Source organism: Podarcis muralis, chromosome 5 (genome assembly GCF_964188315.1).
Source record: "Podarcis muralis chromosome 5, rPodMur119.hap1.1, whole genome shotgun sequence".
NCBI classification, from domain to species: domain Eukaryota; kingdom Metazoa; phylum Chordata; class Lepidosauria; order Squamata; family Lacertidae; genus Podarcis; species Podarcis muralis.
Genome location: NC_135659.1, coordinates 62,649,250 through 62,676,765, shown reverse-complemented (window position 1 = coordinate 62,676,765; position 27,516 = coordinate 62,649,250). Strand labels below are relative to the sequence as shown.

Sequence of the window (27,516 nt, the reverse complement as noted above, 5' to 3'; positions counted from 1 at the left end):
GCTTCCAAAACATAGAGTGTGCCATAAACAATGATTGAACACTGGTTCTCAATTAGCTACATATGGCGGACCCCCGTTTTTCAAAGGCCAAGTCACAGACTCCCTATTTTTGACATTTTTGATATCTCTGTTGTAGTTTTTGTTACATGAATGGTGTCATGGATCCCCTGGGTAGGTTTTGTGGACCCCAGGGGGTCCACAGACCATCAATTGGGAATCACTGGCATGGTACATTTGTGGGATGATATTCCTTTAAGAAGTTTCAACAGGTGGATGGATGTACAGGGCTGGAGTTAAGAGGAGGTCTTATGACACTTTCACTTTTGTCAAATCCAGTGTTGTGCCAGCTGTACTTAGGAAGCCCAGGGACAAACAACCATAAAGAGTGAAGTGACTCAAGGGTCAGATTTTTGACATAGTAGGAGGATAGAACAGAAGAGAAAAGGCGCTTTTTGCACCAGTGGTCTGCTCTGCACAACTAATCCAGAATGTGAGTAATGCTTCTTTACTATTCTTTATATTGCTGCATTTGTAACAACAACAACAACAAATTTTAAAAATGAAAATGTTGATTTCCAGGCTCTGAGACATGAGCCTTCATATTTAGAGGGTCAATCTGTAGAGGTACCAAGGAAATTTAGGACTTCTCCAGAGATGCTTACCACAGTTACTTTGAACATTTTGTTCAGGAGTCATTCCAAATCATGCAATTTATCAATTTATGTGGAAGCTATTTTAATCACTAGGCAGCAGACACATTTTATATAAACACTTTGATGAGTCTGAACCATGTTTACCTGTGGTAAGTCCCCTTGATACCCTGCTTATAAATTCAGGCTAGCTGTATATTTTTAAATGGGTACTAAAGAATGGAGGCCTTGTTTGGTAGATAGAGATATTTATGGAAACCATATGGATCCATTTTTTGTTAATTATTTTGGCATTGTGTGCGTGAAGGGGCCGAAAACACCACTCAGAAGCTGCCACTGAGTGACACTTGAAGGGGGCTCTGCTGTTGCCCCAAAGTCTCCCGCTTAGAACACCAGCTGGTGATTGTGGCAGGAAGGGAGCAGCCATTGCATGAGGCTGCATTATGCAGGCATGATTCCTAAAGAGTAGCTGGTAGAGCTGCCAGGATGAGGCACAAGGCACAAAAGCACCTGCACATCAAACCAATCAGGTTTGTGCTGCTCGTAGGAGCTGCCCACTTGCACAAAGTCCCTATGTACCATCTCACCCAACACAAGGCTGATGCGATGGGCTGTCTTGGGGTGAAAGCCCAGAGGAGCACTACAGTGCCTTTGGAATGTATCAGAAATTCCTTCCCTTGCTCAGTAGGAACCTCCAAATTCACCTCAAATTCTGCCATAGATGGAGTTCAACGACAGTCTAAGGATGTGTGAAATTCGCCTGAGGACTTGCACTAGTCATCAACATTATTTTTGCTACCCTTGAAATTTCTGAGATACTTTGCCAATTCAGGAATCTTCAAATTCACCTCAAAATGTTGCTCAAATTGAAATTCAGTAACAACTCTGGGTGAGATAAGCAACCAAAGGAGCATCTGGTTCTCTTTTTTGTTGTGAAGCAAGATCATCTCCATCTATCTAATCTGAATGATAATGGTCACAAGCAGAATATCAGTATGTTGCAGAAAGGTGCTTGGCTGAAGGTGCACCATTCAGTAAGTCAAGTCAAAACATAGATCAGGGCCACAGTCATAGAATCATAGAATCCAACTCCCGCAATGCAGGAATATTTTGCCCTACTTGGGGCTTTAGCCATGACCCTGGGATTAAATATCTCATGCTTTACTGACAGCCAATGTAACTTGGAGACCCAAAACAGAGAAGATATGTTTTCCTGTGGAACCATTCCTAGTTTTCTCCTCTCTTCTAAAGTTTGAATTACCGTATTTTTCGCTCTATAAGATGCACTTTTTCCCTCCTAAAAAGTAAGGGGAAATGTGTGTGCGTCTTATGGAGCGAATGCAGGCTGCGCAGCTATCGCTGAAGCCAGAACAGCAAGAGAGATCGCTGCGCAGCTTCTGGCGTCTTATGGCCTGGTGCGTCTTATAGAGCGAAAAATACGGTACTTCCTTTTACATCTTAGGGTGTGACAGAAGGCAATCACTGTTTTAATGTTTGTGCACCAGGTTTTTAAAAATGTAAGTTGAGTGAATAATGTGCATAATAACCAGTCATTGTGCACATTCACCAGGCCGCAACTGTGTACATTCACCACCCAGCTTAAATCGTACCTAACATATATATAAAATTAGATACAAATAAATGAGACAATTATAAAGCAGCGTTCATATTCATATTTCATATTTCCTTTCATGTTTTTCCATTAATGTTTCTTTTTAAGGCCTAAGAAAGGTCTTAAGATAGAAGTGAAGTTAAGATGCAGGTGTGCAGTTCTCTGAATCATCTTTATTCCTTTTCTTGTGTAATTAACTTCACTTCTACCTTAAGAATTTTCAAGCACACTTCCAATTCTTCTAGATTAGTTCTTAAATCAGATAACTTGCCCATAAGTAGGTCATTGCAGCTGTATTATTAACTCAAGAACAAAGCCCACTCTATGGTGGTCACTGTATTATTATTTTTATAACTCTTAAGCAATTCTATGCTCACTTTTGACTCCTATCGTGATTCAGAAACAAAACCATGACTGCATGCAAGTGATGAGTGGAGGGCACCTTATGATTATTCTAAAAAGTGGTAATGAGTCTGGTTTGCGACTTGAGATTTTTAGTTCATTTGTTTAAAGCTTTATGACACTTGCATTCAATAAATGCAATATACTTCCTGAATGGCGATAGCTCAATTGGTAGAGCATGAGACTCTTAATCTCAAGATCATGGGATTCATTCCATGCCAACCTCCCTACCTCCTCAACCCTCCCTATCTGCCTCCTGGTAAGTAGCAGTGATTCAAGCAAATGGAGCGGCAGCATTTATGTTAGCCCTTTTCAGACCTTTAATCTGTGTTTATTGGGCACACATGAGGAGGGGCAGAATATGAGGAGCAGCTCCTGCCCCATGCATTTTTATTTGAAAGCTATTTTATTTGAACTTGTAGGTTCAGATCTACATGGCAAGAGGACCCTATGAGTTGTATGTGTATAAATTCTATGCAGACATAACTGTTGAATGTGTAGAGTTCAGCAGTGAGGACAGCATACTGAAATCCCATTTCTCCCCTCCTAGAGCTACAATCTCTGAAAAGAGGGATTGGCTGTCAAACCACTCTGTAAAGTATAGCTCTGGGAGGGGAATAGGGGTCTTCTAACAGCACCCAGCACACTTGAAGTTACAGCTCCCTGAATTCTTTTGCGGAAGCCGAGACTGTTTTAAAGTGGTACATTGCCTAACATTAGTTTTCCAATCTCAAGCCTGGCTGTGGGCCACTTCATTCTCCACAATGCTCAAATTCTGAAGAAAAAGAAGGGAGGGTTAGGGAAATGGCAATTTTCTCATCCCAGCTCCACCCTCCAATTTTAACTTTCTAAGAACAGTAACTGAGGGGGAAGGGAGGGAGGAAGAGGTGGTAATACAGAATAGTGCACCCAGCAAACCAGCATTTGAACAGTTAGTCTCTTACTAGCACATGTGCATATAAAAAAGGCTCACAATGGTATGGGCCCACTTGATTTCTTTTAAACACTTCGTATGCATCAGAATTTTGCAGAATAACTATTTCATAATATGATTAAAGCTACTGTTATCAAATGAAGATTCAACAGTTATAGCTCAATGTGCTAGTTATATATATATATATCTATATATATAAAGCACGTTCAGGTGTACATGTAATTGGCATTTGGTTATATGTTAACAATATCTTTCACATTACTTCAACATGACACTATTAATCTTATATGTATATACAGAGGTAGATAATAGTGCAGATAAGAGGTAGAAAACTGGGTGACTTTGCAGAAGTACTGAAACTGGAAACGTGTGCTTGTGGATAACATGTGAACAACATGTGAACAGGAAGTTATGCATTCCCCACACATGCAGAGGAGATGCGTGAGTTTCCCTTTCACAAGAGAGAAGTGTGGAGAGTTTAAGCATATTCAGTAATGCTTGCTGCTTGCATAATTCACAAAGCTTCCCATAAACTTAGAATTTCAATTTTGATTCCAGGTCAGCTTATACAGTGTACCTAAACAACTTTGAAAAGGATAGTTAGCTGTATTGCTTCACTCCTATGAAATTCAGGTTTTGTCTGTATTTTCCCTTGATCAAACACATTATCAGAATAACTCATCTGGGGTAGAATGGATATCCTTAACAGCCAGGACAATTTTGACAGAGATCAAATGAACTGTAGTTTCATAAGGGATGGTACATGGATTTTAAATCTTAGGAACGTATTGGGTTTGTGCTTGATGAACTCTTGAGATATTTAGTTTGATTATAAGATTGGCAATGGAACCATAATTAATTGATTAATTAATCTTCAAATTTGTGGAATAACTTATTTACCGTATTTACTCAATTCTAATGCTTACCTTTTTTGGCCAAACTATGTGGCGAAAATTAAGGTGCACATTAGATTCAATGGCACATTTCACCAGCAAATACTTTTTTTGGTTTCAAGGTTCTGAAAATTGAGGTATGCATTAGATTCGATGGTGCATTAGATTCGAGTAAATACTGTAGTTGTTTCATTTTTTTAAGGATAAGGTGTTTAAAAAATCTGAATCTGTTTTTAGAAGGCTTTATGATGAGCCCAGATTCTCAGGGTCATGACTGTAAATGAGAAGTACTTTGTAACTTTCTACTTTATTAGTCTGTGATACTTTCAGTAATAAATTAGCAATGGCCTTTGGTCCACCTTTGTTCTAAAGCGTATCTTACAGGGGTTTAATTTTGCAACAGCCAAGCCTTTTGAAATCATCCATTTTCACAGTCAGTTTCAATAACAGAAATCAGGGCCATCTTCCAAGCAATTCCCCATTGTGAGGTCATATTGTTCAGAGTGAAGGTGGTTGCCCGGTCAAAACAATTATTTTCTCCTATGCTTTTGTTAATTGTGGTTTGAGGGTGTCTCTTGCTGAATCACTGCTTCTTTTTTTATAGTCAAGACTTTTTGTAATTTTTTGTGTGACTTTGTATTTTTTTTTTATTTCTATACCGCTTTATATTTTTAATAAAAATCTCAAAACGGTTTACAGCATATTAAATCAATAAATCAATAAAATAATAGCCGGATGATGTTTGCATTTCATTTCCCCCTAAACTGCCTGGTGAATATTAACTAATTGTGTGCTGGGAAATAAGAGATTATAGAAACTGCCTAGCTCCGGCTGTGAATGGTTAGGGTATAGTGGAGGCAGTGATTAAGAACTGCCATGGAAAGGCTGATGGAAGCCCTTCCATGTGGTGGCCGTAATGGGTGAATCACCATATAATACAGGTCTGGGTTTAGTGCTGGATTTTGATCTTTGCAGCTGGGTTTCAATAATCAACAAGCTGTTATAGTTCTGTTATCAGGTTGATGATGATTGTTATGATTATTATTATTTTGCAACCCACAGTGGAAAAGATAGGAAATAGCCATAAGGTGGTTGTGGTAAAGAATGTTACCTTATCTCTTTCCTGACTTCTAGTACAAACATATACAGTGGTACCTTGGGTTACATACGCTTCAGGTTACATACGCTTCAGGTTACACACTCCGCTAACCCAGAAATAGTGCTTCAGGTTAAGAACTTTGCTTCAGGATAAGAACAGAAATCAGGCTCCGGCGGCATGGCGGCAGCAGGAGGCCCCATTAGCTAAAGTGGTGCTCCAGGTTAAGAACTGTTTCAGGTTAAGAACGGACCTCCGGAACAAATTAAGTACTTAACCTGAGGTACCACTGTATATTGTTACAAAAGTTGGGTGTTTCCCCCTTTCCCCACTGAGCAGTGGCAAGAGCCTATGGGGTTCCTGGGACTCACCCAGGGTCTGTGGTCCTTTGGAGAACTGAGACACCATGGAGACTGTCATAGCTTTGAGAAATATGATTTATTCACCTATTTACACCTTCAGTCTGCATGGAGGGAGTCCAGATCTTACAGCATGGTCCTTTCAAGAGGGGCTTGTCCAAGGCATCTCTCCCAGCCAGCTCTGCAGTCAGCCTGCCTAAAGATGGATCCTTCTTCCTCCTCCCTCCTCCCAGCAACCCTTGCTCAAAACTTCTCTTTTCCTGTCACCTCAAACACACTGTCTGTTTGCATCTCAGGGAATGGGGGAAGGATCGTTCTCTTGCATGCCAATGACCCTCTATTGTTCCTTAATGGCTCTATCTTAGCCAGGTTGCTTTGCACAGGCTAGCCCAGGAATTCCTCTGCAGCTTATATTTCTCCCTTCACATCCCAAATAATCAAAATCCTAGCATTTAATAATTTCTAGGGTTTAAGGGGTCCCTCCGTCTATAACAATATAGGTAAAGGTAAAGGTACCCCTGCCCGTGCGGGCCAGTCGTGTCCGACTCTAGGGTTGTGTGCTCATCTCGCTCTAGAGGCTGTGAGCCGGCGCCGTCCGAAGACACTTCCGGGTCACGTGGCCAGCGTGACGAAGCTGCAGCTGGCGAGCCAGCACTAGCGCAGCACACAGAAATGCCGTTTACCTTCCCACTATAAAGCGGTACCTATTTATCTACTTGCACTTAAGAGTGCTTTCGAACTGCTAGGTGGGCAGGAGCTGGGACCGAACGATGGGAGCTCACCCTGCCACGGAGATTCGAACCGCCGACCATACGATCGGCAAGTCCTAGGCACTGAGGTTTTACCCACAGCGCCACCCGCGTCCCCTATAACAATATACATACATACATACATACATATCTGAAGGAGCATCTCCACCCCCATCGGTCAGCCCTGAGGTCCTCTTCTGAGGGTCTTCTGCTGGTTCCCTCACTGCAAGAAATGAAATTACAGGGAACCGGGCAGAGGGCCTTCTTGGTAGTGGCGGCCTCCCTATGGAACATCCTCCTTTCAGATATCAAGAAAATAAACAACTATCTGACTTTTAAAAGACATCTGAAGGCAGCCCTGTATCAAGAAGTTTTTAATGTTTGATGTTTTAGTCTGTTTCAATGTGAGCTGCCCAGAGTGGCTGGGGAAACCCAGCCAGATGGGCAGGGTATGTAAGTATATATGTTTAAATAATATATATAGATAATATATATACACATGACACATCAGAAGTGTGAATACGACTGCAACCTTTGTCACCACAGCAAACATGGAGATTGCATTCCCTAATGTGGCTTTAGCAGAGTTACATACCAGGAGAAGGACAGTTTACATAGAGTCTTAGAATCAAACATAAGTCTGAGAATCTAATCCAGGCGCCTCACTAGGTCTTTAAACAATTTAGGACACAGGCCCATAAGTGATTTTCTCAAAACATTGCATATGTGAATGTAAATTACAAGAGGCAAATTTGGGCTGACTTTCAAGGTGCAAATTATAAAAGTTACACACCCACCTACACACCAATGTTCCTGAGACTGTGGCTTGGGTGTGTTCCTGGATTCTTGGGAATTTCAGGTAGAAGTAGCAGTCAGGAATGCTTTCCACCAGACATGGCCCTATCTAGAGCAATCAGACCTTACCACAGTTATCCAAGCATTAGTGAATCTCAGACTCAGCTATACAGCTGCAAATAAAACATTTTGAATGTGTTGCAGAGTGCAATATACAGTTGTGACACTAGAAAACTCCAGGTTATCTTAGGGACTGGTTGCCCCTGTATCAACTGGTCCTTGCCTTAAGATGTACTTCACAGACTCTCTTGAGATCATAGAAACATAGACTTGGAAGGGGCCCTGAGGCCCGTCTGATCCAACTCCCTGCAAAGCAGGAATATGCAGCTGTCCTGTACGGGGATCAAACCTGCAACTTTGGTGTTATCAGCACCATGTTCTAACCAACTGAGCTATCCACCTGCAAATACAATCATATTAGCTGTTTAAATGATGAGAAAGGGATGTTTTTAAAAAAATATTTGAACTAATCTTTTAAACTTCAATGATATTTTACTGAACTTACGTTGCATCCGTTTTATCCCTTTTGCACAAGCTGCCTGAAGAGGGCTTTACTCTGCAAGGCAGCACAGAAACCTTTTCAATAAAACACACATACTACCAGGAAGTGGCAGTCAGTTGTTTCGATTACAGAGTCCCTGGCAAAGGGAACGGGGGGGGGGGGGGGATCAACTTCAATCTTGCCCAAGGCAAACAAAGCATAAAAGGACATATTGTGACTGATCATAGCCACTCTTATGGGCATTAAACAAGAATGTTCTAGAATGTTTGTCCCAGGAGTGATGCTATTTCTTTGACCCACACGCTAGATTTCCACAGCAAACGAGGAGGGCAAGACTAGACTCTATTCATATATAGTTGGGACTGATAAGATCAGGGGTCGGCAAGGTTTACCTCGCCTGGGCTGGTTCACTCCTGCGGAGATTGCTCTGTGGGCCAGATCGCATCTACGCAGACGCGATTTCCGGTGTCTGAGCAGATGTGATTTCCTGCGCTGCGGAAGCGAGTCCCTGCTCTGTGCTGCGCCAGTTTAGCGCAGCGCGTGGGGACTCGCCAAGTAGGCGGCTCAGTTCGGGGGTGGCTCATGGGCCGTTTAAATGACCCCTGTGGGCCGCTTGTGGCCCATGGGCTGCAGGTTGCCGACCCCTGGGTAAGATGATGCTATCTTCTATAATAAAGCACACATTGTGGTGTGGGATTACTCTAAGACAGAGCTTTCCAAACTGTGTGTCATGGCATGTTACTGTGTCAGCTGCAGTGCGTAGGTGTGTTGTGCAAACACTCCCCGCACTCCTCCTGGGGCTGGAAAGGGGTTACTTTAAGCTCTGGTTTGCTAGTCAAACTGAATTACTGTGTCGCGAAATGGTGCATATCTAAAAAGTGTGTCACCAACATTAAAAGTCTGGAAAGCTCTGTTCTAAGATCTCCAGCAAATCATGGTTCACAGCACCTTCATAGAAATAGATAGATTAGATAGTATAGAATACAAAATTTTATATAAAATTAATAATTGTTGATACATTTAAGATGACTTAGACTCCCCCTTAGAAGGAAATGAGTCACTAATGAAGTGACAGTAATAAGTGTTTTAAAAATACTCTAAACCACTATGCAGTCAATCTGTGAGAGAAGAGAAATGCAAATATAGCTGTCTGTCTGTTCAGGATAAAGCTTGTACCACAACTTCCGGCTTCCTGATATGCACCAGTGATTTAAATCTGCTAGTCAAATTTTGTTTGTACTGGCAGCCTCATTTTTTCCTGCTGCCAGAAGTGATGATGGATCTTGTGTTACTTTGATTTATATTTTTCTTTTCATGTTTGAAGTCCTGTCACAATAAACCATTCTTTGCAATCCCAAGTCCTAGATATTTAAAGCAGAATTACAAAATGCACCATATTCTGCTATTTTTATTCCTACACGCAGTGCTTTTCCTTCTGGGGGTACGCATACCCCTAAACATTTTGTGAATCTACGTTTGGCCTCATTGAGGTGCAGTATTTCAATATGAGTAGGAAAATGAGAGTACCCCTAAACTTTTTTTTAAAGAAAAAAAGCACTGCCTACATGTGTGTGATAATGACTCAACACATTTATGTTGATTTTTAGTATATATTTCTTATTCCCTTGCAGAAACAAATGTTTGTTGAGATAAGTACCTTTAATAAAATGTTTGGTATGAGATACACCAAAATTTAAATCAATGGAAGTTTACTTTTACTGATAAGTCTTAAAATTTAGGATATCAATGAAAAGTCTCTGAGAATTCTCACATTTACTGGTAAACCTCAAGGCCAAGCAAATTACTTTTATTAAATTTCGTTGCCTTTTCAGTTTACCATGGTATGTTGGACAGCATTCTGCATATTCATTGTGACACAAACATTTCTGTACATTAAAGAAAACAACTTCATTTCCCTTCAGTAAATAACCCAATTTTATTCACATTTCAGTGATTTAGACTGTGTTTTGCTTGTCCCTCTGCACTGATTGTCTGGGCTAGGGACAATGCAGATAATTCTGAACAGTACAGCTACTCAGAGAACCAAGTCACCAATGACTGCAGTTCAATTTTTGTGAGGAAAAGGAACATTGTTGGTTTGATCAGGACTAAAACCTGACATAACCTCTAGGTTGGGGCCAGCATCAGGGGTTGGCAATGTCTGGCACCTGCCAATGCCTACATTAGGGGCCTCACTGCTGATTCCCAGAGCTCCCTGGTCTTGCTCTTCCTTTTCCTCTTTTGTTGCCTGTCCTCTCACATGTCCTCTGCAACCATGCAGACAGCAAGAAGATTAAGAAGGAGCAACAGCCTCCACTTGCCTCTGCTTCTGGTGCTGAATGGGAGGATGAGCAAAAGGGCAGTGGCGACAGTGACAAGGAGGCGGGCCCACTCAGATATAAGGTGCCATTGAAGCATCTTGCACAAGCCCACACATGCCCCAATCTGGAGCCAACACTGATGATGGAAACCGGAAATCAAGGGAATGGTAGGTGTGGGAGGATGAGGCTTGAGGACAAGGGCAGAGGGGAGAGGACCTTGAGGCAAGATGGACTAATGAGAAGGGTGTATCTGAAGAAATCCCTCTGTAGCAATGAGGGCCAAGAAGTAATTGGATATAGCATCATAGAATCATAAAATTGTAGAGTTGGAAGTGCCCCCTAGTCCAATTCCCTGCAATGTGGGAATCTCAATCCAATGAGGGAATCCCCAATCCAATTAGAAACCATACCAGACCCTGCTTACCTTTGCATATTATGCAGGAGCTGGAGAATGATATGTTCAAGTAAGAGGGGTTTTGTGAGAAAACCTATTTAATCAACTGAGAAAATATTTCAAGCTTCCAAAGAACGAGAGGACCTTGGTTTAAAATATTCTAAAGCCAAGGCCATTTTATACCAGCCTCTAGCTGGGAAGTGTTATAGAAGACGGAGGCTCAGAATCTGAAAGGGCATTTTTTTCATTGTCCAGGAGTTAATAAATAGCCTAAGACAAGTAGCCATTGAGCAACACCACAGCAAGAGGAAGAAAGAACAACAAGGCATCTTTTATGCAAAGGAGGAAATAAAATATTTTGACTGCTGGGAATTACCCCTTATAACAAAGTCCATCACCTGATGCCCAGAGAATAAATTCTTCAGGCTATTTGCACACTGCTTACTTGGCATCCGCTATAGTCTCTGCCTGCATGAATGCTGCAAAACACCCCTTCCTGGCTGGTAAGATGACTTGGCTGCCATGACTACACGTGTGCCCCTGCACAATTGCACTCACACAAACACAACCTATGCCTCTTCCCATGCGATTGTTTTCAAGCCTTGAGGAAATAGATCAGAGCGAAGCTTCAGGCTGCCTCAGGCTATGCCTCAAATTCAGTGTGAAACACTTGCAGTGCAATCCTGTACATGTCTGCTCAGAGGGAAAGGAGGGGCAGGCAGAAATTAGTGGGTTTTCTTGGTTTATTAAAAGCCTTATAGTGGGAGGAAGAGGAAAAAGCAAAGATTTTGGGTGTACATTCCATGATGGGAGACTTTGCAGGAGGGTTAGTACCTTACAAGAACTAACTTACTTGCAAACTGAACATGAAGTTGAACTGGAATTGGGGTCAAGACTTGGAATGAAGTGATGTGTTCAGGTACAGGTTCCAAGAAAAACAGCTGATACCCATACCCTTAGCCTTCTGAGCCTTTGGTGTTGCAACTGATTTTGCTCCTAAATGCATACATTGCGCAGCAGTAGAAGAGCTGCGTGAACCCACCCACCTACCCAAGGCCATTATATATAATGCCAGGTAAGTCTTATTTCCGAAGGTGCCAAGGACTCGCATAGGACCCAGTAGCTATGGAGGAATTATAGAGGTGGGAGGGATCTTGCAGAACAGCTAGTCCAAACCACTGCTTGATGCAGAACATTCAGAGCTACATGAAGACTGCAGTCATACTCCCCCAATGGCATACTCTCCCAATGGCAGTGTTACATTTGCCAGGATGGCGGGGGGAGTGCAGGTTGGGGGAACTCTTGAGTTGATGGCGGCTTCATGCCTGTGGAAAGCTGCTGCCATCTACCCAGAACTTTCCCGACTTCGTGGCCACCTCACCCCATCCTTATTTCAGAGAGCAGCAACACCACCACTGCTGAAAGGGTGTCATTCAGCCCCCTAAAATGCTGGTGATGATCCCATGAATTGCTGTCCATTCTGTGCTTGATAAGCTCTAGCGAGGAAGAGCCAGCCAGCTCTGTAGGTAATAGATTCCATTGTCAAACACCTCTTACCATCAATAAGATTCTCCTCATGTTCAACCAAAATCTACCTCCCCCTAACTGAAGATCATTAGCTCTCATCTTGCCCCTGGGGCAAAGGAGAAAATTCAAGGCAAACACTGCCCTCTAACCTTTGTGTTTCTGACTAAAGGAGAAGAGGTGTAAAGGTCGGATCAGCTGTAAACTTAGAATGTAAACTCTCAGGATTTTAAGGAGTGGTTTTTGGCAGCTCTTGAGTTGCCTAACATGTAGCCTTCTTTCTTCTTAAGTCAGCACGTAACAGGGCAGCAAGGCGAGTGCCAGAAACACTATTTAGGGAAGCAAGAGGTAGGTGGCAAAGACCAGTCTTTGGGAGAGTACTGTGTTTGTAAATGTATGTATCACCCTATTAAAATTGGATGTGGGTGGAAGAAATCATCACCCTTTTGGTCCGATCCCTGAAAGGTAGAAGGTAGAGACAGCAAATGCCTACTGGAGGGATTGTTCCCAAATTGGGGTCTAATTTGGCATTGATTCAGATTTCTAGCAATCAAAAGTTGGAACCTTTTGAAAAAGGGAACTGGGTCCCATGTTTTGGTTCAGTCCGTTGCCAAACTTTATCATATCTACTTGATTAACCAGTTTCTATTTAGACTGCCTTGGCTGTGTGTCCCTATGTTGTTCAGTCCTTTTTATTTCTGATTAAATATTTGCAGAAAATTTAAGACAATGTGATGGGCAAGAAGATAGAGACAGGACAGAATGCTGTTCTGCAAGCTGCCTTGGTTGTAAGCTCTACTAAATGTAGGCATTAGAAATATTGAACAAACACTCTGTGTTAGAAAAACTCTGCAGGAATATTGTGAGTGAACGAGAGCTAAGAGAGCAGCACTGGTTAAATGCTGCTGCCACACACACACACATTCACACACAACAATTTCCACCATCACAATCCTCTGCTCGAGTGGAACAGGATAGAACGGCAGGGGATGTAAGGAAGCAAACATTGAAGGTGACTCAAGATGGAACATGCAACTCAATTCTGTGCAGAAATCTCTATCAACAGATGACAGAGCTGCTAAGTTTGGAGGCTCCAAAAACTTCAACATCATGAGATTTTGAATGTGGTCTTCTCAATTTCCAGTCTTTACACCATCTGCATCAGGAGTGATGTTGGGCGGGATGATGGCCAATAATCTGAAGCTGAATTTGGGGAAGGGTCGTAGCACAGTATTAGAACATTTTCCTTGTTTGCAGAAGGTACCAGGTTCAATCTTCAGCATCTCCAGGTGGGGCTGGGAGGACTATTTACTGTATCTCTGGAGAGCTGCTGCCAGGCAATGTAGACAATACATGAACTCAATGTAAGGCAACTTCTTATGTTCCTAATCCTGACAAAATGGAGATGATGTAGGTCAGTAGTTCCTGAGCAGCTTGGATCTCAAGTGCTTGAAGGAGCGCCTCCCAAACCAGACTTTGCCAGCAGTGGAAGAGACCCTGTTCGTGGTTCAGGAAACGGAGGCAGTGAGGAGGACAGTCACACAATATGGCATTCCCCATGGCAATACCGCACCTATGGAACTTCCTCCTGGGTGAAATCAGGCTGTCTCCTCACTTTGAAAATGCACCTGTTTATCCAGCTATGATTTGAGTTTGGGAGGTATTGCCTGTTGCTGTTTTATTGCCGGGGGGGGGGGGGGCTGGTGAATGCTTTTAATGTGTTCTTTGACATTGTGCTATCTGCCTTGTGCTCCCTTTTGGAAAGGAAGGTGTGGCGTAAAAATAACAACGAAATAAATAATTAACAATACACCTTTTAAAACATTGATATATCCTCTTATTCATAATGCCAGTTAGGAACAAGCGTAATTATATTTTTTAAAAGCCCAATGAAATAAAAGCATCGGCTTTGGCTTAGCTCTGCAAGACGCTGGCATTCAACAGCATCAGGCTGGAAGCATCCCTTTCTAGCTCAGTTATACATACTAGAACCTAGTAACCCACTTTGCACAACACACCAGGACAAACTGTGGAGTGGAACTTGCACACACTTTGCTCTTTTTTTGCTGCTGCACTATGCTAAACCAAGTTTTGACTTTACAGTGTTTTCTTGAACTGGGCCAAGGCTACAGCTCAAGACAGGGGATGAAAGAGCTTAATTTCTAGTCCCAGTTTGGATGACATACTAAGCCAGAACATGGCTTAGCTCAGTGTGACATGGCAGAGAAGGGGATGGGGGGGGGGGGGAGCAAAGTGAGCTCCTCTTTGGGAGCCTGCACATTCACATAGTCTCCCTAAGCCCAGGTTTGGCTTAGCATGTTGTGTGAATGAGCTCAGTCTCTTGTTTTTCTTATTATGAACAGCTGCTAGAAGTCTGATGGCACTATAACTATATAATGCTTCCTGACTTTTATATATGTTTACTTGAAATGCAGTTTTGAATCATGAGAGTTTGAATAGAGCAAACGAAGAGCAAAGACTTGAAGGGACAAAAGGGTATAGAGATAAGGCTTGGAGAGGTGACCCAGCAAACAGTGGGGCAGACCACCCATAAAACTGCCGCTCCATGGCATGATGTGAGCATCACTTCTGTTCTGATGACATATGTAAGCAAGAACATTGTCCCCTGGAAAAGTTTCGATGTTGACGAAGATGATAATGGGGCCTCTAAATATACTGAGATATAGCAATCCCTCCTTGCCTAGGGGTTCTCTCCACACATCCTACTGGAATCAATAGCAAAACTGCCATAGATTTTAATAGAAACAGATTAGGTCCTATTAAAACAGTGGCAAGAGTGTTTTCTGGTCTTCGGTGTATGTTGCCAGACACATCTGCACATTGTGACTGCCCTCTAGTGCATCATTTTAGAATTCCATCACACAGTCAAATCTATGTACATAGTTCATAAATCCTTTGAACTTCTAAAAATTATTTAAAACTTTCAACCTCTCTAACTTTTAATAAATGAACTGGTTAGTCAATTAGTATAAATATTACTGTATGCAAAACCAATGAATTTTGAGGATGTTTCTTCGAGCTCATAGTTTCTCTTAGCAAAATAACACAATGTTATGGGGAAATTATCTCAAATTCATTACCCGGATCAAGCGATATTCATAATGCCAGGCTGAACATTGCTAAGGATTCTTATTTTTTATGTTTTCACTTAAGATTCTATGCAGGATTATTTAGTTGATGTACTATTGAAGCCTGTTTAACACACACACACACACACACACACACACACACACACACACACACACTATATCCCTATCTTAGATGTTGCCTATTTACAGATGTAATTGTTTCTTTTTGAATTTCAGTTTGTATGAGAAACCTGGGATCTCAGGTTTAGGACCCTTGAGTAAAATGGCCGTCCTGGCCTTCATCTTTTTGTTGGCCTTTGTCCAAGCTGAATCTGCAAGCCGTGAGTATTTAACCAACCACCAGAATATTAATAACACAATTTATACATCTTCATAAGGCAGTAGCCCAAAACATTTGTACCCCTTGATATAGTTTTGTAGCACCCTGCTTGTGGTTAACGCTTAGCTGGAATGAAATATTCAACGCAGCAATAGAGAAATTAAAATAATAATTTATTTGTCAGACAAATAAATGAGAGGCACAGTGGTATATGGTTACCAAGCTCTGGCCTGGCCTCCTGCCATTATGGCCAGCACTTATATTCCCTCAGCCCAGCCCCCTTGCTCCTCCTTTGGCTGCCTCTGTCCAATCAGCCTGGTTGAATTTCCTATTGGCTGATTGCTATAACCAATCCTAAAAGATACACCCATTTCCTATTGCCTTTTATGGGATACAAAAAGCTATATATTCTTCTATCTATAAATGACAAATAAGTAGTCATATATCTTACATTTGTCTCAACAAGGAACCTTAATTACCAGCTCACCTCTTGCCCTCCTTGCCCTACTGCCCTCCAAAACAGATGGTTAATAGTTTTAAATTTTTATCTTAAACAGATGTCAGAGATCTTGGGTTCACATTCTCATGCATCATCAATGAAAGATCTCCTTTTTGGAGGTCTTTAAACAAAGGCCTGACAACCATATATCAGGAGTGCTCGATGGCGTCTCCTGTCTGGCAGGGGGCTGGGCTCGTTTGCCCCTCTGGTCTCCTACAGCAATATGATTCTATGAAATAAGAATTTAACATTTCTTTCTTTCTAGATCCTTTGCATAATTACATTTAAGCCAGTATATTTCATACATTATCATAGATAGCTTTTTAGAAGAATAAACCTTCTCAAAATAAAAAGGAAGGAACAGTTTACAGCCTCAAAATAAAATAGGAAAAAAGCCTCTTATTCCCCTTCTCCAGCCAGTTGCTTTCTTTTCCATTTGCTCTTGGCCTTTAACCTTAGGAAGATATGGCTCAAGTTTTAATGGGAGGCACTATTTACCAACTCTTAATTATGTAGGGTCAGTGTAACCTTGCTCTCAGCCTGTAATTCCCTTTTTACGACTTTGAGAATTGTTTTCTGCTATAAATCAGGGGGCCCCCTTGTCCAGGAGGATAAACATCTTGCCAGAGTACTTAGGCAGCTGGTCTTCTGCCTGGCATAAAACATTTGAAAATCTTTAAGCTCATTTTAAAATACAGACCCTAATCAAACTATAAGCCTTGATAAAAACACAGGCTATGATTAGATGCCTCAGTTTAACCAACAGGCACTTATGAAGAAACAAATACTTAAGGAATGATCTTGCAAATCCCAGTACATATAAGCCCCATGAATCTTAACGGATGGATTTAAATTCATGGAACGTAAATATGCCTAACTTTGATTGGGATATGTTCCTGTATATTTTAGAGTTTGTTCCAGATAGTACTAAAATTAATTCTGCTTATTTTAAAAAATTCTGATAACTTGGGTGATGCCTTGGCTTTTCTAACCATATGTTGATGTTTCTAAAGTGTAAACTGCGAAGAAGTGGCCTCCCTCAGTAATATGTTGCTCAGCCTAAAAAGCAGAGGCAGGTTGTATAGATGGTTAATATATAGATGAAAGTGAGGTGCTGTAAAGGCATTTGATACTATTCAGCTGCCCTTTCTGTTTGCAACACAACAAACCTGTAATGTTGGAAGAACTTTTAGAATGCAAGGTGTTTAATCAAATCCAAAATAAGAAATCTGTATAAATGGGATTATACCCCTAGCATTCAATTTAACCCCTTTCCCTAAAGGGCTGATTTCCCCCATACAAATCTGCGGAGATCCTGAGATCATAGACCCTTCTGTGCATGCCACCCCTCAGAAAGGTCTGGAGGATGGTGAGGAGAGCCTTCTCTGTAGTGGCTCCCTGTTTACGGAAGGCTCTCTCTACAAAGGCCTGCATGGCACCAACTTCAGCACCAGACAAGGACATGTCAGACCTTCCAAGGGTCCCTATTTTCCAGGGACAGTCCTGGATTTACAGAAGCCATCCCGGTTTCTGATTTGATCCCAGAATGCCCTGCTTTTCCTTAGGATGTCCCTATCTTCATCGGAAAAATCTTGGCGGGTGTGACATGCTTGCTTTCCCAAGCATTTGGGACGCACCAATATGGTACTGTAGCATTAAAACAGTTTTTAGTATGCTTATGTCATTTATTATTACTTACAAAAATGAAGGCTCCTCAACCTGTTTGGGGAGAAGCTACAGATATGCAACATATAAGGTGTCGGGGCAGGGCAGAACGGGATTTAAGTTTCATTGGTCAGCGGATCACACAAACTGCATATGGCAGGGGCTCAATCTTATTTAAGGCTTGTAGTTGACACTGTCCATAATTTCAGCTTTTATTTTAGTGATGCCGTGGCAGCTAGTGATGTGCACTGTTCGTTTCCCTTTTCAGTGTTAACTTCAAGTCCCATATTTGGACCGCGGCAGGTGACTGGGCTGCTTGGAGGCTCAGTGACTGTGAAATGCTTTTACCCTCCCACTAGTGTGAATAGACACAGCAGGAAGTACTGGTGCAAGGAATCAACACGGCAATGTTCAACCATCATTTCTAGCAATGGCTATGTCTCCAGAGAGTTCAAAGGCAGAGCCTTAATAACAGACTTTCCAGAGAATGGCATATTCACTATATTAATATCAGAGCTTAGAAGAGGAGACATGGGGATGTACAAATGCGGTGTTTCACTAAATGACAATGGACTGTCTTTCAGAGTGAAGCTGGATGTTTCCGTAGGTAAATATATAATGCTACTTTATTTTCTGTCAGAAGCAGGCTACAAATATCCAACCATCTATGGCTTATTGGAAGATGAGATTTTTAGTTTCCGCTTTTTCCTGCTTCATCCTTTGCGTAACTAAATAATCTTATTGTTTTATTGTTTTATTCTGGGACAAACAAATTCTGAATACATATGAGCTGTGGATGGGAATGCAAGTGAGTGGGAAGGGGAGGGGAACATAGTGGTAACTGTGTCACTTCTTGACATGAACAGTTGTAGATGGGGAGGGAGAAAGTCCTTGAAGTATCCAACTGTTTAATTACTTTGGGGGGGGGGGGGAGCTAATGGAAGAGATCTAGGAAGTCATAAGATGTAGAACCATGGCGCAATACATAGTGCAGTGCAGAACAACATGAGATTGTAGAATGGAAGATGGAGAATTGGTAAAGCTATGTCTCCTTACTATAGATTCAACAGTTCCGGATGAAGCTCAACTCATTTATGTTGAGCAGCATGGATCAGTGACTATGCACTGTGACTTGGGCGCACAATATGCAAGTGCTCGGAAGTACCTGTGCAAGATGTCAAAGAATGATTGCTACACTGTTATTGACTCGTATGGAAAAATTGACCCAGCCTACGAAGGAAGAGTTTTGCTGACCTTTCTCGGGACTCCTGGATCATTCAGTATCTTTATGACCCAGTTAAAGAAGAAAGATTCAGGGTCATATCTCTGTGGAGCTGGGATCTATGGGGCAGGGGGAGAATCCAAGGAACTGGATATACATGTCTATGAAGGTGGGTAATGGGCTGGGAGTTTTTGCAGTCCTAAATGCAAACAATGTGCCCTCTTAATCCTTGCCTATCATGTCTGATAAAATCTAGTAGGAGGGAATTGACTGGATGGCTCTAGGGAGTGGACAATGTCTCACTGTGGGAGGACGTTATGCCCACTGTCTTGAAGGAGGCCCCTCTTGAAGAGGTCCTCTCTGGATCCAGAGGTTTTAGAAAACTACGATCCAGTCTCTAATATTCCTCTACTGGGCAAGGTGATTGAGAAGGTAGTTGCCAGCTAGCTACGGGTATGTCTGGAAGAAGCAGATTATTTAGATACATTCCAGTCCAGTTTCAAACTCAGTTTCAGCACCGAAACAGTGGGAAATGTGATCCTGTTGGTTTCCTTGACATCTCCATGGCTTCTGATACCACTGTCTATGGAGTTCATCTGGAGCAACTCAAGGAAGTAAGAATTGTATTACAGTGGTTCTACTCCTATCTGCAGTAGTAGTACAGTACTAGGAGAATGTTTCTTGGCTCCATGGCTTTTGGGCTGTGGGATCCCACAAGGGTCCATTCTGTCTACTATATTACAACATCTCTATGAAACCATTCGGAGCTATCATGTGGGGATTTGGAGCATGGTGTTATTAGTATGCTAAATGTTGTTAAACGTGGCTTCTGTAGTTGACCAGTTTTGTAATGTTTTATTTTGAAATCTTTAAGATAATATTTCAGTTTCCCGTTAATGATATTACTTTGAATGTACACTTGACTTTATTCCATAATGTTTTATTCTATATTGTTTTATCTAATATTTTAATGTAAACTGCTTGAAGATTTCCTCCCCTTAAATACATAAAGGGGTATAGAAATGAAATCAACAACAACAGCAACAATATAATTTCATGCCTTCTCTTTCTCCAGGGACTTTGGTGCCCAAAGGACAACTTGTAGCAAGAGGAGTCCAAGGTGGATCAGTGTCTATTGAATGCCATTATGATCCAAAAGAGAATTATACACGCAAACAGTGGTGCAAGTTAGAAAAAAACAGGTGCCTTCCATTAATAAATGACTTTGGGTATGTGATGGATTCCTATGAGGGAAGAATAGTGATGCATGATAACCCAAGGAATGGAACATTCACCATCCTGTTGAACCAACTGAATGAGAAGGATGCAGGGTTCTACTGGTGTGTAGTAGATGGAAAAGAGGAAAGAAGGTCAGCAACAGAGCTGAAGATTGTAGAAGGTAACAGACCATGTTTCTTCTAATGTGCTTCTCAGCAGAACTGTATGCCTCTTTTGTTCAGTGTTGCAGAGCCTAAGCTGATACAGCACAGCAGGATCAAATGGAATCAGTCCTAAATATTATATTTGTTTTTCAAAGGGATTTTGTTGCAGATAAGGAGAATAATCCAGACAGGAGCAAGCTGGATATGACATGAAATGCTTTATTGCATAAAACATCCAGTCTTGTTTTTGGTTGTAAAAAAGGGGCAATATTCACTTGGGGAGAGAGCAGGATTGGTTCAATGATAGGTAGGGTTTGGGAAGAAGAATGTAACTTCTTCCCTGAGACCCCAGTGAAAACACCCCTCCCCCATTTGCATTAGTGATAATGGGAACTTTCTTGCAGTGGAAATCCTACATAGAGTGTGGGAGGTGGGTAGATGGATAAATTGCAGTGGGTGGGATGGGTTAGACTACCCTTCCCAACCCACTGGGGTCTTGATCCTTGTCGGATTATTCTCACAATGGTTGTTTACACTAAGAAAAAGTGCATATTAAATGTCTAATTTAATTCCCATTAATTTCAGTAAGAGAGACCGACTTAATTCTAACATTGAGATGAATGGGACTGAAAGAGATTTACTCCTGCTAGATAATAGTCAGTTGTTTAGAATCACAGCAAATAGTTTCAGACAAACTTGTTTCTGGACCTGGCTGTCTACACGTCCTTATTAGGGTACATTCAGAATAGCAATTCTTTGCGGATTCTGCTAAAGAAAATAAGGCAAAGATATGCTATCCAATTTTGAAATTTAATCACTAACTCTACTTCCTGGTTTTATTGTTGCTGTTTACCTCCTTGAAGAGATAGGACTGCTCTGATAACTGCTTGTCCAGAACTGCCATTGTTGTACTCCTCTTCCACATCTTTCTTTTACAGGAAATGTGTACCAGTGCAGCCATTCCACTAGATAGATTGTTAATTCCATCTGCTAATTTCTTAAGAAGCTAAAATAGGCTGTCTACGCTCAGGGGCAGAGGAAGGGGGTGCAGTGGGGGTGGTCCGCCCCGGGTGTCACTACTAAGGGGTGTGTGTTAAAAAATGCCGGGCGGCACTCACCGCAAGGCCTGCAGCGTGCCCTAGCCACGCGTCTCTCCTGGGAGCTCTGCGCTGCCCCAAATGGTCTGCCCGCCACCTCCCCCTCAGCTGTAGGGTGGCTGAGTGGGAGGAGGCAGACAGACTCTTTGGAGGCCCCACGGAGCGTCCTGTCCCAGCTCGCCCCACCCCGCGGGAGGCTGGCCCCATCCCACAGTCAGCTAGCCCCGCCCCTGGGTGCGGGGCATGTGCACCACCCCAGGTGCTCTATCGGCTTGCTCCGCCACTATCTATACATCATATATTTGAAGCCTATTAAAAATACATTTCCCCCTGTGCAGAATCCTCGGGACAGTAGTTTACCCTTTATAGAGCTACAATTCCTATTCCCATGATCCTATTTGGGGAGTGTGCATGCTTTGAAGGAACTTTAAAGGTATGGTATATACCGTACATTGCCCTTGAGCCTAATAATCAGCCAGCAGGCCTTGCCACTTCATAGGCCTATAAACCTAGGGTTGGAGGTTTCATTTCAATTCCTATTATGCTCTTTATCTTTCTGTTGAAAGGGAAAAACCCAAAGTACATTCTACTTGGGTTTTCTGCAGCAAATACTATTTATAATTGCCTAGTTCATGCATTCTATTTGTCACATGACATATTCATCTACTTAGGAAGGTCTGGTCTGGTCCAATTAGGGGCGTTTGATGTGATATATTGTATACCAGCTATTTCATTTAATAATGCTAAAATTAGGCTCTCTGTCTTTGATTTAAAGTGATTTACTGATTGCCTATTTACTTCTAATGCTTTCCCGCTTTCGAAACAGGGAAACCCAATTTAGTAATAGATAATGAGATCAACGCTGTTGTCGGTGCCCCACTGAAACTATCATGCTCTTACTCATGTGAATATGCTGATTATGAGAAGTATTGGTGCAAGTGGAAGAATACTGGATGTGAACCTCTCGTCTTATCCACCCAAAATGAAAATGGCTTGGTGGTTAACTGTGATGCAACCAACAGAATTTTGTCGCTGAATTTTGACCAAGTGTCACGAACAGATCAAGGGTGGTATTGGTGTGGAGTCAGACGTGGAGGTCACTATGCAGAAACAACTGCAATGCATCTGGAAGTGCAAGAAGGTGAGCTTCAGTTCTGATCAGAGGGACAACACAGTAGGTTTCATATCCTGTACTGTCCACATTTTACCAGGCCTATTATGGGTTGCTTCCAAATCTTGACACATTATAATTAGTGAGCACTTCAAGAGCATCTAAAGATGTCCACTCTCAAGTTATGGAGCAGATTCATGCTTGTGGGTCTTTGCCTTTCACGGATGACATGATTTAGCTATGCTCCTAGTTTGCTAGAGTGCCATAATTCATTTTTAAACCACTCAGTTAAACAATTCAGAAGATACTTTTTCTATAATTTGATTCTGCAAGTAACACAGATTGGCAACAATTAAACACAGGAGCATTTAAAGGCACTTCCACACAACAGATTATTGTGGGTTACTGAGGCATGCATGCTCTTTTAGCCTCTGCACAGAGCCATTTGCCCTTCATGTGCCAATAATTAATGTTAGTTTACAACAGCTTCCCATTTTGTCTAAAGCAGGAATCTATCACCCAGGATGTTAAACCATGGCTTGATTTAATATCCTGGTTTAATATCCGTTTCTATGATAGAAAACCTTTTGTTTGGACAAAATGAGAAACTATAGTTAATTAAAGCCTTCTTGATTTTATTGTGAATAATAGGGCAGGAATGAAGGGGATCTGTGTGCAAGCAATAAGCCAAGATACAACCATTATCATAAGGTACTGACTATTTTATTTCTTTTCTGCTTTTTGTTTTCTTATATGTTGCTTGATACCAATTTCCCAAACATGCTTAAATAGTGTTTCAAAACCCTAAAGAAGATTCCAGTGCCGACAAAGAACCCAGTGATATAATTCCTGAAGTCAACCCTAGAAGCAGGGGCCTTCCCTTAAATGAAGCTAAGGAGGCAACTGGAGTTGAAAGCCCAGTAGACAGGTGAGCGACTGTAAAAGCCTTAAGGATGATGTGTGAGTGCATTGTATAAGGAGAAGCAAGAGGATCTGAAAGAAGAAGCAAGTCACATTTTGTTACTGAATTTATCATTTTGAGCAATCAGATAAACTGACAGTTGGCACTTGCTGAGGGCCAGGCCTGCTCCCCTTTGTGTAAAAATAGAGTCCAATTTGAAATACAAAAAGAACACACAGAAGAAGAGTGCAGAGCCAGTTCTTACCCCCTTCCTGTGATCTACCTCCCTGCAGCTTTTCTCCCCAGACATTTTTCTCCTTGTCGGAGAAAAGGGCTTGAGCTGAGGAATGAGAAGCAGAAGGGTAGGAGAAGGGTCCTCTATTTCTCACCTGCATGTCCCTTTGCTTTCAAAATTAGACCTCCCTCCCTCTTTCTGTGTGATTGGGGCTCTTCCATGTTGAAAAACTCATGGAGCTACCATAAGCATGTAAAGTTTGCTCCTAATACTAATAGATTCTGGGAATGTACCTGAAGTCTTTAAAATATCGTAAGAATATAAGTAACGCTTGATCATGTCAACAGAATATTTAGGCAAGTTTATCTGTTCCCTAAAATTTGTATACACTGGTTATGCTTTCTAAAGTTACTACAATGCCAATTCAACTTCTCTTTCAGCCATGAAGATAGCAAAAATTCCTCAGTTCTGGTCTCCACTTTAGTCCCCCTTGGAGTTGTGTTTCTGCTTCTTGTCGCAATTGGTATTGTTGTGAAGCGCAAGGTTTTCAAGCATTCAGGTGAATCTATACAAGTTCTAGGCTGTGTGGAATATAATTGTAAATTTTTGTATTTTTTGTTATAATTTGAGTTATAATTTTAATTTTGTTATAATTTGAGCACTTGAATTATCACTTCCCACACAATATATTGTGAACATTAGCGAGGTGAACTTCAGAAACGTTTTCTTTGGGTTCATGTTGCCTTGGGATCGCTCTTTGTCTCTTAATTCCTGTTAGAAACAACTCACATGCCATGAATGCCCAGATGCACTTGAAGGCTCATATACTCTATGAAGCTATACTGGCGTCCTTTTGTCTTCTGGATCATGGTTAAGAATAAGAGTGTAATGGTCCTGGTATGAAGTATTCACATGGGTGGCACAGCAGCATAATCACTAATTCTACCTGTTAGCCTGATGAGAGACCCACAAATATTTTCTCTGGCTGAAATCCTATGCTTGCTTTCTTTGTAGCTGCAATGAATGAAGAGGACCTTGCTTCAGAATTTGAGATGGGTGGATATGTCTCAATATTTTGGCTTCTCTCCATGTCTCATCCCCCCCGTCTTAAGTTCAGTTATCCCCATTTCTACATCAATTTGCTTTAAAAAAAAAAAAGTCCTCACGGAAATCCATCAGCATTTTTGTGCAAATTTCTCCTACTATGTATGTTTTTTATATGCAATTTTACATAAAGTACACATTTTTTGCAAACAATTTTTTCTGATATAATGCATTATTTTCACCAGTATATGTATTTATATGCACAATTTACCACAGTATTATGGATTTTTGTTCACATTATGTGGCTGAAGAACTGCATTGCATTTCCCCTCTCCTTTCTACAGATTTGGTCTCAGTTGGAAGCTACAGGACAAACATCAGCATGACAGATTTTGAGAATGTGAGACAGTACGGAGCAAAGGACAATGTATGCATGGACGATGCTAATGAGACCCAATTAGGGACCATGGATGGTAAGACCCTTGTATAACATTTACTCTAGCTACAACTAGGTGTTAATGGGGAGAGACAATGCAATATAGTGATTCAGTTAAGAAAGTTGTGTATTCCTGGAAGAGCTTTCTATTATTTTCATGTTCAGCCCCTTAACATCTCTCATTCTTTACAGAGAATATAACCAGTGGCAGTCCTAAGGAGACTGGTAAACCAAAGAAGACAAAGAGGGTAAGAGCAAGCTAGATTAACAGGACTGTAATAGTCCCTTGGTAATCCCAGTTACGAAGCGGGGGGGAAAACACCTCATTTTAAAAGCTTCTAGTGTTCTTTGCATGTTACTGTATTAAGCAAGGACTTTGGGGGGCGTTCCACCCTAAACTGTCACACTCCTTCTCTTCTTTTCAGAAGGATGCACAAACTATAAGTTAGTTTAATTTGTTATTTCTCTTCTATTTTTTTAAAAAGTCTACTTTCTTTTCTTTTGTTGTCTGTTGATGGTAGTTTCAGATTAACTGTTGTTTAAATTTACGTTTCAGTTTGCTAGCCCTTTTGTGAACCATCATGGATGAAAAATGGTATAGACTGTTGCAGACAGTAAAACTAGTTAGATCAAACTAGCTGCCTTCATGTGTGCAGCACATGAAAGGGTGCCCCAGGGGATGCTGGGAATGCTTCTGGCCTCACCCCTGGATGGCCACACATTGGTATGGATGCCTGCACTAAAGGAGCAAAGCGTGTGAGAATCTGTGTGCATGCGGGCTTCCACATTACTGATCATGCAGGGGTGCAGATCATATGAAAACCTACTCAAGAGCAGCTGCTTCTTTGATGCAGACATCTAAGATATCTCTGAGTGCCTCACAAACTGGAGTTCTCTTTCAGGAAGCGGCCATTTTGTCACATGGGCCAAGTTAAAATAGTACTGGGGTTTCTGTTTGTTCTTTCAGGGCTCCACGGAGGAAATTGAGATGGCTTATACCACAGTCCTGCTGAATGAAGGCAACAAGACCCCTGCAAGAAGAGACCAGGAACAATAGAGCTTTGCAGATGGCTGAAGGGTTTGATTGCAAACGCTTTGGAAGACTGGTGGAAGCCAATTATGCAATAATGACTAAAGGCAGCCTATGATTAGAATAAGTGAATAGCGAGCTATGCTGAGATGCTAATATTTCCCCAAATTGTCTCAGTTCTGCCGCATACTATACAATATTTCTTGATCAACGTATACTCCTTTAAGGGTCAATAGTTTCATTTCAAAGTTATATAAATCAAATTAATAAAGTTTTGTGATTTAGGAGAAATGTACTGATGGTAAGAGCAGTTAAACAATGGAAGCAATTGCCTAGAGGGGTGGTGGGACTCTTCCCTCACTGGAAGTCCTCAAGCACAAGCTGGACAGTCAACTGTTGGAGGTGCTGTAGCTCTGGATTTCCTGGAGGAAGCCTGGTGTTGAATTCGATCCTCTACAAATCTGTGCCTGATTGATTGATCTTCTTTCTCTCATCGCATCAACATGAAACATTTAAGGCACTATTATACCACTTTAAAAGTCATGGAAACCGTATTTTGTTATGGGTGCTGACCTTGCAGAGCTGCACTTCCCAGGACCCTCAACAAACTGCATTTCCCATGAGTCTTCATGACTGTTCAAATAGTACAGTGGCGCTTTAAATGTATGGTGTGGAAGCCCCCCACCCTCTTTCCACTCCACCACATTTTAGAGATTTTCATTTCATGCAATTTTTTTTGAGAAAATGTAAAACAAAACAAAATGAAGCAATAATCAGAAAAGAAATGAAACTAGGATATATAATCATGCAATCGTGAATAGAAGGAAAGGGATGGGGAGGATGGGGGGGGGGACTATGATTCTGTAACTCTACATATTTGTGAAACACTGAAACATTTTAAACTAAAAGGTATTGATTTGGAAATTGTATACAAATGTTATGTCCATCTGTACATGAAAACAACAGCTGGATTTTGCCGTTGATGGACTCTGGATAATGAGAAAAATAATCGTTTAAAAATTAATTCAGTAAATGCAAAACATAAAAATATTTTTTGTTTGTTTGTGAGCCTGACTCTGTAGTCTATAACCATCTGGAATCAGTGACTTTATCATTATTTGTATGCAATGTTTTTGAGCAGTGTGTTCTGGCATAAAAATATCCTGAATGTGAA

General features: G+C 41.5%; 1 protein-coding gene across 2 annotated transcripts; it reads left to right on the top strand.

The window, feature by feature from the left end:
- The first annotated feature begins 336 nt into the window (after positions 1 to 336).
- On the top strand, positions 337 to 27,516 carry PIGR (polymeric immunoglobulin receptor). 2 transcript variants are annotated; one of them, XM_028734387.2, is made up of 11 exons: positions 337 to 490; positions 15,618 to 15,721; positions 18,153 to 18,491; positions 18,946 to 19,275; positions 20,182 to 20,505; positions 22,412 to 22,726; positions 23,489 to 23,624; positions 24,273 to 24,391; positions 25,221 to 25,349; positions 25,505 to 25,560; positions 26,280 to 27,516. In XM_028734387.2, the coding sequence occupies exons 2-11, from the start codon at positions 15,664 to 15,666 to the stop codon at positions 26,367 to 26,369; spliced, it is 1,896 nt and encodes a 631-aa protein (XP_028590220.2). In that variant the 5' UTR covers positions 337 to 490; positions 15,618 to 15,663; the 3' UTR covers positions 26,370 to 27,516. The 2 variants fall into 2 exon arrangements, with proteins under 2 accessions (XP_028590220.2, XP_028590221.2); XM_028734388.2 differs by lacking the exon at positions 337 to 490 and adding an exon at positions 12,491 to 12,639.